The sequence below is a fragment of the Nycticebus coucang genome, chromosome 5, assembly GCF_027406575.1.
Source record: "Nycticebus coucang isolate mNycCou1 chromosome 5, mNycCou1.pri, whole genome shotgun sequence".
NCBI lineage: Eukaryota > Metazoa > Chordata > Mammalia > Primates > Lorisidae > Nycticebus > Nycticebus coucang.
In genome coordinates, this window is record NC_069784.1 from 138,791,366 (window position 1) to 138,803,377 (window position 12,012).

The window sequence follows — 12,012 nt, forward strand, 5'->3', positions numbered from 1 at the left end:
ATTTTTCAAATAGCGTAAGGTCTTCACGCCTGCTGGTAAAGCTGCAGAGACAGTTTCACGGTTTCCTTCTCTGTTTTTACAAGGGTCCTTTTACTGGATCATTTATCTTGAACTGGGGACAGCCACAGCTGCAGACCTCCACCTACAGCACACATCAAGCAGGGCAACTCTCTCTTGTAGTGTCATGACTTTCCTCTGCTTCTAGGGAGCACTTCCAGCATCACTAGGGGCACTTCGCATGGGCCCCGGGGTATTATTCAGAGTTTATGGTATTGCATCAGATAACATGAAAAGTATGCAAGAACAGCGAGAGATAACTTTTCACTGTGATACCAGTTTACTGGGGAGATGAACTGCTCCCAAGGAGAACTGGAGGACTCACGATGCTCTAAGTGGACACTCAGCAGCATTTGAGCTCACTGCAACAGCAACAGGAGCGGACTACACAGTTACTATAATGGTCAGAATGCGCTGGACTTGATTTAACACCATCTGACTTAATACTACATCTTTATATTTGTCTATGTCTTTCAATTGCACATAGCACCATCCACCTGTGTTTGTGTGAACAAGTTTTGATGAATGTATATTTTTACAATAAATATGTGTACAATTTGTGGTAGTGTTAAATAGACTAGTACTGCAGATACTTATGCATTTATGATATTCTTGTGACTTAATTTTCTTTTTGGTATTTCTAGGCTATGCAGATCACCTGTGAATCTTTTCGCATTGTTGCAAATCTCCATAACTTTTCCAATATATTGAATGAAAAAAATCCATGTATAAGTGGACCCACACAGTTCAAAAATGTGTGGGTCAAGAGTCAATTACACATCTAAAACCATCTTCCTACTTGAGTCTGGTGGTAACCAGGCTCTGACACACAAAGAGGAACCAGGTCTCGCAAGTGTGTGCGTTGAAATATGTAAGAAATACCAAAAGGAAATAACACCGCGAGTGTGATCAGCTCAAGGTCTGGAGTCCTCGTGCTATAAGAATTCTTTGGCTTTACCACTACAAAAGAAATCAGCTTTCTAACCTGTTCTTACTAAACTTGTGGCTGAATGATTTGCTGGTTTCTACATTTTTCATACATTCTTCTACATGAGTGAGAAACATGACTTAGTCATCAGCTATGAAACTTTTTGCCTTCCAAAATTACTTTTATTTCTAAAAGTAGAAAGAAGTATCCAAAGAATTTATAGCTTTTTTTTCCATAAGGTAATCTTTGGATATGCAGGAGTCTAGGTATTTGTGATTCATTTGGACAGGAGAATTATATTCTACTTCCAGACAATTCAGAAAGTAAACTGAGAAGTAAAGAAAATATTTTTAGAACAATTTAGATAATTTAGTCAAGAAAATGGGTCAAGGAAAATTACTATTCCACACATACTGAAGATTCCATAATCTGCAGGTGAGTTGACCATTGGGTACATTTTCACATTCTCCTGTCTGTGGTACAAAATGATTACTCTTCTGAAAGTCTAGCTGCAGGCGGATACACATTACATATTACAGGTCCCACTGAGAACTTAGTCCAGGGCCTACCTAAAGTAGATGGCCAGTAATTTTTGTTGAATTGAATGAACAAAAGATCAGCTACTGAAGGCCACTGTCACATTATTGTTTGGTAAGTTCCTAAACACAGTTGCGATCAGAGCATTTACACTCATATTGAAGTAAGCTATAGCAGAATAACCACTCTCATTTTTTACCTTATAATTGCTAAATCCTTTACCATATGTGATTGGTTATAGTTTTCTGAAATAATTAGCAACATCAGCAACTAAGATATTGTTAAATTATCCATATATTTAATCTTTCCTTTAATAGTTTCCCATTTCTTGATATTACTTACATTAATACAAGAATCAAGACATACCTCAGCCCAGAATTCTGCATATATATCATTTGCCGTCAATTTTGTAACTGGCCACAGTTTTGTCACAGAACATAGATCACAGGCAGTCATCATCAAACCGATAACACGGTCTCTAGAATACAACAAGATAAGACGAGTCAGCATAGCACTCGCACATTTAAAATAAGGACTAAAAATGCTTTTGTATGTTCAGAAGTAAGGTTTAAGTACGTACTGCTTCATGAAGAAAGAAAGATGGTAGTAAAGGGCAGTTACAGATACCAGGCAGGACGTTAAAATGGAATTCTAAATCCCCTGGTACACATCTATGGCTGTGGACCCGGTTTGCACTTTCGTGGAAGTTTGAAAACTTAGAAGAACCCTTAAGAGAAAATCTATCTCAATCTTTTTATAAGAAAACAGCTGAGGTGCACAGAAATGAAATGACTTCTCCAAGGAGGTGGCAGCTCGGGACAAGGTCGGGGGTGTGGGGTGCAGGCCGCCTTCCCATTTCCCAGCGTAAGTATGTGTGATGAGCAGCCGGCCTCATCACACATACTTACACTCAGGGGTCCTCTTCAAACCCTGCCCTCCCCACTGAAATCAGTTTTCCTTTCCAGATGCTTGGCATTCATAACCATGTGTTCCATGTCTGACATTTTTTTCCTAAATACGGTTTGGTTTCATCTTTCATCTCAAAGAAAAACAATAACTGCTTAAACAACTTAACAGATATATCCCCTATAATTTTAATGTATTCAGTTTAGTGATAGGTGATTATCCTAAGGGAAGTCTATACTTAATGGAAGAACTAAGCATTTGTTATTATGAAATTTTAATATTTACCTTTTATATAGCAAATTGTACAATTTTAAAAGACAAATTGCCAAAAAGACATAAAATTGTGTATTGAGTGAGATGCTGTGATGATTTCTAGACTGTAACTCAATTCTACTGAGTCTGACACCCCCCTGCTGCTACCCATGGTCCCACCTGTTCTGGGCCCTCTCTCCATCTCCAGCCCTGCACTGGCCTGGGACGCAGCATATGGGGGGGGGGGGTCTGTCGGCAGATTCGGCAGAGATTCTGCCATGTTCCTGAAAGCTGAGATGCCTAGACATCTGGAAGGCCTTGCTTCTTTCCACGAACCATGTCTTTAACGCCAATCCATAGCAAAGTTCCTTCATTTTCCATTACCCAACTTCCTTCTTAGCCCATTTATAACCTTCCTTTTCACAAGAACACATACCAGGTGTCTCACAGGCTAGACTAGATAACTTCAAAAACATTGATTAGCGCTATGCACATCCTTCCTATCCCCCAAACAGACGCCGTATGAACCCAAACTCCTTACAGTGATCAGAGAATTTAAGATTTTCTTCATGAAGTAGTTTCTAAGCACTTTGTGGCTTAAAGGAAGAATATTTACTTTTGAAAATATTCTAAATACTAAAGGAATGAGTATGTTATTCGTTTTCTCAATAGGTAAATTCATTTAAATCAGAAATAAAATGTGAAAAAACTAATATTCTATTTATAAATAATTATTTCATGTGCTTAAAATAATTCAATCTCACTCAATCTACAGTCACCACAATAATATTTCTCTTAAATAACTGAATAAGTTTATCTCAGTGATTTATTTCCTAAATCTGTACGACAAAGGAAATGTTAACAGAACTGGTCATAATAAAACACATGGAAGCGATTTTCCCTCTGGCAATGATTCCACATGGACAGTTGGTACTACAAGGATTGAAAAGCTTATAAAATAGTTATATTTAGAGTTCACCATCAAAATTCCTTACATAAAGCAATTTAAAAGTAGTTACTTTATTAATCAAAAAATAAAACAGATTAGAAATTCAGCATTAAATACCTTTAAGAAAATAATTACTCATTTTAAAGTCTCAATTATAAATCAGATGGTCATGGATGTCTATTATTATTAACTGGAATCAGTATTTTTTTCCTATTCATGAATGGAACGTAGAACTAACTGGTACAGATTCTCTATTCCTAACATATTTTAATAACCAATTTTGAAAGGTATCATGTTTATGACAAACATACTCTTGGTATGACCTCGTATAACCCAGTCACTAAAAACAATGAAAAAAGTGATAAAAAAAAAAATTAGTCACGGGCAGCACCTGTGGCTCAAAGGAGTAGGGTGCTGGCCCCATATGCCAGAGGTGGTGGGTTCAAACCCAGCCCCAGCCAAAACTGCAAAAAAAAAAAAAAAAAATTTTTTTTTCAGTCACGTAATTTCCGAGGGTTTAATTACATTCATTTATTCCCAGAAGTTCTAAATGCCTGCGTGTATCAGGCACAGTTACAGCCATGAACAAAATCAACCCTGCTGTTGGAGAACTAGTGTCATTAATGACATTAATGTCTGCTTAAGGGAGACCATAGCAGATTACAAAACTTTATGCAGCAACAAGTGTTGTGTAAAAAGTATAAAAGACGAGGCGAGCAGGCAAAGATCTGTGAGCGTTCTGGCAGAGAGGAGGCATGTGGGAAGGACGGCATTGTGGCTGAGACCTAGAGACGAGATGGCACATGGGACACGGTCGAGTCTACAGAGATGGGCTGAAGGTGAGATAGGAGTTTAACGTTTCTTCCAAGTGTGACAGCGAGACATTGGAGGCTTTTCCCGAGGAGCGACACAACCCGCCTTTTACAGAGCATCTCCTAGATCTGCTGGGTGGGGATGAGTTGCAGAAATGTAGGGGACAAGGGCAGCTTCCAAGAGCTGATGAGAGCACTCAGTAGTTTGGATGAGAGATGACGGCAGCTTGAATTAGGGGGTCCACAGTGGAGACAGGGGAAGGGAATATTCAAGACATTAGAGACGGAGCCAAAGGAAACTGTTAACTCTCGCGGGAGTTACAATGCAAGTTTTCTCTCCCGGCATCTCCTCCCTCCTTCTCCTTTCCCCCCTTGCCCAAGTATCATCCCAGACCAGGTGGAAGAAACAAAGCACACAGGCTCTGCCACGGGTGTGCAGACACCTGCCCTGGGGCAGGCGAGCACCTCCCACAGAGCTGCTCCTGCCGTGCACATCCCATTGCTCAGTGTCATCGCATTTCTAAGCCCTTCTTGCACATCAGAAGATCGTGGAATCAAAGAACTTTACAAAAGGAGGGGGAGAGAATCCACATAGCCTGCACCCCCTCAGATGAGTTACAGATGGGCAAGAAGGAAGCCCCAGCACGCTACCCACCCTATCCCACACAGCACACTCCATAAAGTTAATCAGTCAGAACAGGATGTCTCCTCCCAAAAGCAGTAGAAACACCCAGGAAGAACAGATGAAATGTACACATAACTGTACAAAAGCTTTCAGGTAGAGATAGGCAGGTAAAAATAGAATATTCTCATACAATTATTTTCATAATTGCTCATTTGTGTAAATATCTGGAATTCAAAAAGTCTGACTGGCTAGCACCATTTCCATAGGGTGCTGAAAATGTTAAGATTCACCTCTTTTAAATTTGTACCCTCCTTGTTCACTAGGCCCCATGGCCACCTCAGAGACCTCTAAGCTGTGTTCTAGCTCCCAAATTTCTACTAACACTTTACATAGGGAAAATACTAATATAAGAAACGTAGCCAGCTTTAAAGCATTGAGTTTACCTACTTGAATATGGGTCTAACAGGCAGAGTGCCTCCAGGATACAGATGACCCACCTGTAGCAGCCCGTGTAAGCCTATGGCTAGGAGGAATGAGAGTTATAAGTAACACCTGTATAGCTGGAGGAGCGAGTTATAAGTAACACCTGTATGGCTGGAGGAGCGAGTTATAAGTAACACCTGTATTGCTCCATAATGGAACAGCTTGGTGAAAAGGCCATGTGGAGGGATGTAACTCTCCTAACAAACAGGAGAGCTCACGAGACTAGAGCGTCAGGGATTGGTAGTCTCTACACCTGTAGTGTTAAGAGCCTCGCGATCAGCTCCCTAAGAGGCTGGAGGAGATGGCAGTCGGGAGTGAGCTTATTCTGTCACGGACTCGCTGACTCTGGTTTTGTTGCTTCTCTAGCTTACAGAATGCCAGCTCGGTGTCTCTCTGCTAAAGATTACTAGACTCTGCTAAAGACTGCTGAGATCTATTCTTCTAAGACTGCTTCTCCCTCAGAGAATATTTATCTCTCTTTCCCTTCTGCTAAAGCAAATAGCCCTCAGGCACCTAAGAGCAATTGTTCCTGAGCTAGATAGCAAAGCTGTCTGCTTCAGGAACCTAGATGAACTGGGAGCAGAGACCTGGCCAGTCCAAGCCCAATAAATGGTGACCTAGGTGGGGTCCAATAAGTGGAGGCCACAAAGGAACCCTGACACCCACTCAAGAGGATCTGGGGATTATGGGAAGGGACTATTCACAAGGCTCAGACAGGGTGAAGGGAAACCTCGGAATGGCGGGACACGGAGGCTGCCAGGAATACCCCGGGGGCCAGGATGGGGGCAGCCACCACACTCAGCAAGCTTCTCCCAGGAAGCAATCTGAAGCAAGGCGGGTGGGGTGGGGCAGAGAACAAACACACCAGCTACGCCCTCCTCCCACTCCAGCACCCTGTTAACACCACCAGCAGTGAAGCCAGCAGCACACGGAGTGCCTCCGAGGTCGGTGTTGAGATGCTATACACACACCGAAAAAGACATTTGAGACTTCAGCTATTGAAGCATCAACCTCACCTTATTTATTCATGTATCAATACAGCATAGAAATAGAACGATTTTAAAGCCCAATTTTTACTTATCTAAGAAAATCTCTGGGTCCTTGGAAACTCAGGTTAAAGTGTTGCGACAGAACAGCACAAAACTGTCACAAAAAATAGGGAATAAAAAGGAAAAAAGCACGTGCTTTCTTTATGAACTCAGAGTTAACCAAAGACCAGATTTCTGTTTATTCCACTTAGGTATTTTGTTAAGTAAATATCAATATTTAAATGATACATTCTGTAATTTTATACTGACTCCTTGAAATTTCTTTTGAATTATTTTATTTGAAAGTATACTGAATATAGCAAAGACCAGATTTCTATCACAAGGAAGTCTTAATCATAACCATTTCAGAAGCTGAGTAAAGTGGTGTCAAGAGGTTATGTAAAAGGCAAGCCTCTGGGGGAGTGTACAGGGGATATTTTGTTTAAACACTGTTCATCCAGCCTTGTTTCAATTCCTTTATTTTAAAATGATGACACGCATAGCACAGTATTTGAAAATAGACTTGGTTAAATCCCTTCCCTTAAATTATCACTTTAATAATGTTTTATCTTGCTTTTAAACTTATCTTCAAGGAAATTTAAATCACTGAGTTGAGTAACTAAATTATGTCTATAATAGCTACTGTACTTATCTCAAAATATGAACAATTTGAGCTAATTTATTAAACATTGAACTAGACTAAGGATAATGCAATTTTAAAAATATATATTAAGAGTTTCAGAAGCAAAATCACAGAAAAGGTTTTAGAATTTTTGTTTCCAATGACATAAGTAATAACTTTTTAATGTAAGTATAAACATGATATAGTAATTATCTCACTAAAATAAGCGTCTAAGTTCTAAACTTTTAATTTCATAGAAACTAAAATAGGTTGCCTCTTTTGAAAAGACCATTAAAAAAGAGAGAAAGGAATTATATGTAAATGGAAACTGAATCTTGAGCAAATGTGTGTCACAAAGAGGTCTGTGAGCGTCAGTTTCTTTGCTGGTCCAAATCCGGCATCATTTCTAGGGGCGAGACCCTTACGCAGTGACCTGGGGTCCTATGCTTAATGTCCAATCAAATGAGGACCTGATCAATTTTACTTTAGCATTCGGTTTCCTCACATTTCAAGTTCTTTGGCTGAAACGTAAGACACACCTAGCAGATTAAGACCTTCACGTGTTTGCAGTGCCACAGCAGGTAAAGGCTGACGGCTGCTGCCACGCTCAGAAACTGCTGGAGGACATGTCCTGTAGTCTGAGAGAGACACATGTGCTGCTCCTCAAAGAACACGGCAGTGGGCGTGTAAAAGTACAGTTATATTTCTGAGTTGTTAAAACAATCAAATGATTATCATCACAGTTAAAGAGTGATTCATGGGCTCATATTTTGCCCTTTCTTTGATGTGAGCTTAAATTAAGATTTCAAGAGAAGTGGGGCAAGGAATTGCCTTGGAGGGGCATAAATATTCCCTGGGAGTAAGAGGGTAAACATCTTGTTTTGGTTTTTTTCCTAACAATTTTAGAAAGATAACAAAAATCATAAAAGTTATAATTTTCAAAAATCATAATTTTCAAATTATGAAATTAGTTGATCATTAAACTACATGTTTAAGAAAAGCAGTTCCAACATCAAATAGATGGAACTATATTTTAAAAAATTATGAAACCTACTTTCAAATTATGTATCTGTCATTTTAAAAAGATACTTTAACTTGATCTCATAGCTTAAAAAAATACTATGGTCTTTCCTATATTTGTTGAAATGGTTTCTGGACAAGATTGTACCTGGTCATATTTACTCAACAGGACACCATGAACACTAGTTTCAGTAAAAATCAATAAGGCCACCCTTTGCCTACCCTTGGCTTGAGTCCAGAGCTGGTTTCCAGACATAACTTTCACTTTTAGTTGCAGTTAGTTTTCAGAAAGTACTTTGAAGGAAAATTTCAGCGAAGGGATCAAGAAGTTTCCAGCTGATCTGTTTCTTTTTTTGGTCCCCACATTTCTTCTCCTCTAACTTTCATGTCACTAGTAATTCCTCTTTTATAAGCTAGATTTAAACTGGCATAGTAATTTATTTTTGGAACCCTGAATTCACAGGGCAGCCTTTGCTATTTATAAAGTTTAAAGAACATCTTCATTATTAAGTATAAGATATTTGTGAAGCCTGCAGTGTATGTATGTCTAATGTCACAAAAATTATTCATCTGCATCTAAAAGACACATAGAAAGGACTTTGGGACACAATCGGCCTCTAGTTGTTTCCTTTTTAAAATAAAAAAATAAATAAATAAGAGAAATTAAGTAGTATGTTTAAGCACAGTAAGTGCCAAAGCTAATAAATGACATCACAGTCAACGCCAAGGCTGGGTGGTGTGGACCACCGAGAGGACAGAAGGGAAGAAGCAAGTGTCAGGAGGTTAAGATTTCCCGAAAAACTCAAGAGGATGTAAGTCTAGCTCCCCCACATGAAGGGGACAGACAGAGAGAGCTGTAAGATGAGAGTGGCCTGGGTGAGACCCAAAGCGCCCCATTCGGGTTTGTTAATTTTCAATTACCAGGACACAAAATACCAACCATCAAGTATATAATACAAGCCTATTATAAAGCCTATTCCTTGTATTAATTGCCATTTTGAATTATTTGATTACTCGAGAAATATTTATTAAACACCTACCACATGCTAGCCACTGTCACAGCTATCTGCACCTTGGGGCCTCACTACCAGATGAAGGCTAGCGTGTGATTCGTTCCAGTTGAAACACAGCAAATTTCTATATCCTACATTTTGGGGTTTTATACTTTAATTTAGATATAATGTATAGAACGAGGTGTATAAATTTGATGTATGTAAGTCATTGAGTACGAAAATGTATACAATCTGTAAGCACCACACCACTGGTAAGGGGCATTTTCATCACCCAGAAACTTCCCCTTTTCCAATAAACGTCTTCATACAGCCCTGATAACTGCCAATTTAAATTCTATCACAATGACTAACATTGTTGTTTTGCCTGTTCCAGAATGTCATAAAAATCGTGTATTGTAGTATGTACCATTTTGCCCTATGCAGTGTTCACGCGATTCCTGTACGTCAGTGCGTGAATCAGCAGTTTATCATTTCCCAAACCACTGAGTAGGACAGTATTCTCAAACAATCAGTCCAGTCACCAGCCGTCTGACTACTGCTGCCGTGAGCAAGTCTTCGTGGGAATGCACACTTCATTGCTCTTGAGTGAGTACCTGAGAGGGCACGTCTAGGCTGCAGAGTGGGAACATACTTAGCTTCACAAGAAAATTCTAAGTTGTTTTCTAAGGTGATTGTACAAATACTTACACCTCCCAGCAATATGGGAGCATTTCAGTTGCGATGCATCATTGTCACCACCTGATATTATAGTTTTTTTAAATTTTGGCCATTCCAGTGGATGCATAATGGTGCATCACATGAGTTTAGTTTAGTTTTTACTTATGATTAAAGATGGTGAACAAAGTTCATGTGTTTATTGGTAAAAAACCTTTCATGCAATTTTTACGTGGGTTGTTTGTCTTATTATTGATTTGGAAAAGTTATATGAGACTTTTATTGAATATAAATATTGAGAGTATTTTCTCAAATTCCATAGCTTATCTTTTCATTTCCTTAAAGGTAGCTTTTGAAGATCATAAGTTTTTATTAAGATGAAGTCTGACCTATCATTTACTTGTTTGAAAGTTTATTCTTTTGGGGTGCCTATTCCCAAAGATCAGGAAGACTTTTCCTTATGTTTTGTTCTAGAAATTTTTTAATTTTAGCTCTTAAGCTTAGGTCTATCTTCCACCTGAAACCCCAATAATTCAAGAGCCATTTGCTGAAAAGACGACCCATCACCCCACGGAACCCCGTGGCTCCTAAGTCGAAAGTCAGTAGACAAGATACTGTAAAACAAACCTTGCACACTCTGCTCCTCTGATTTACTATCTACCCGAACACCAACACACACTCTCTTGATTACCATTACTTTATCATAAGCTTTGAAATTAGGTCATGAAATCTTCCAAATTTGATTTTTTGTGTTCTCAAAATTTCTTTCACTATACTAGGTCTTTTGCATTTATAAAATAAATAAATTTGAAGAGAGAGGATGAAGCTATTAAAAAATAAGCCTGCTGGGTTTTCAATTAGGATTGCATTTCTGAAGAAATGCTTGTATATTTTGGCAATAATGAGTTGTGTAGTTCACAACCAGGGTCAATCTCTCCATTCCTGTAGGCCTCCTTTAATGACTCTTAGGAATGTTTTGTATAGAGTTTGGTACATTATTTATTATATTGAAAATGGAATTGGTTAATTTTAATTTCTAATTGATAGCTTTTCATATACAAAAAATTGAATTCATTAAAAAATACTGACCGTATATCCTGTGAATTTGCTAAATTCACTTATTCATTCTAATTTTTTTAGAGGTTCCTTAGGAGTCTTTCGGTAGACGGTACACCATTTAAAAATAAAGTCAGATTTACTTTTCTAGTATTTATACCTTTCATTTCTATTTCTTGAGGGGCAGGTATGTCCGCGTGGAACACTGACTAACTTACTGTAGTTTGTAATGTCTTTGTCAGGACAAAGTGTCAGGATTATGATACACCATTAGGGCAGTCTTTACAAAATAAGCTGGGAAATGCTTACTATCACCATTTTGAAAAGATTTTTTTCAAAGATTGTTTATGAGGCCATGAGGTCCAGTCCTAAAGGGTTTTTTGTCTGTTTAATCATGTTAAGATTAAATTTCAATGGAATATTCAGTTGTTGTTTCTTTTTGGCTTTTGTTGTTTCTTTTTGGCTCATGTACGGGAAGTTGCATTTTTCAATGAATGTATCCATTTCGTCTAAGTTTCGAATTTATTAGCACGGTAAAATTCACGGTAATCTCCTATTAACCCTTTAATGTCTGCCATCTACAGCGATAGCCCCTCTTTCACTATTAATGTTGGTGATTGGTATTTTATCTTTTTTTCCTTAGACTTTTCAGAAGTTTGTCCATTTTAATAATCCATTCAAGGAACTATCTATTGGCCTTTTATGCTTTCTCTCCTTTTGCCTGCTTCATGTTCTGTTGTTTACTCCTATCTCAATTGTTTACTTCATACTAGTTAGACTTTCATTTCCTCTCCTTTTTCTAGCTGCTTAAGGGACCATCTTGAATCACTGACAAATACAGGCATTTAAAGTTATAAATTTCCTTCTTACCACTGACGTAGCTACATCCTTTAGATTTTGATATAGTTTTTTTCATTATCATTTGTTTTGAAATATGCTCTCATTTCTCTTATAATTTCTCCTTTGACCCATGGATTATTTATAACTCTACTGTTTAAATTACAAATAGTCGGGGCTTTCTCTAAATAGCTCATTGTTATATTTCATTTAATTCCACTGTGGTCTATAAA

General features: G+C 38.3%; 1 protein-coding gene across 2 annotated transcripts in view; it reads right to left on the reverse strand.

Moving 5' to 3' along the window:
- The window catches only part of PDE10A (phosphodiesterase 10A), a 233,315-nt gene that overhangs the window by 19,145 nt on the left and 202,158 nt on the right, over positions 1-12,012 (reverse strand). For both annotated transcript variants that reach the window (XM_053592323.1, XM_053592324.1), the window contains exon 19: positions 1,889-2,000. In XM_053592323.1, the coding sequence (XP_053448298.1) occupies positions 1,889-2,000 (112 nt within the window). The remainder of the gene's footprint in view (positions 1-1,888; positions 2,001-12,012) is intronic.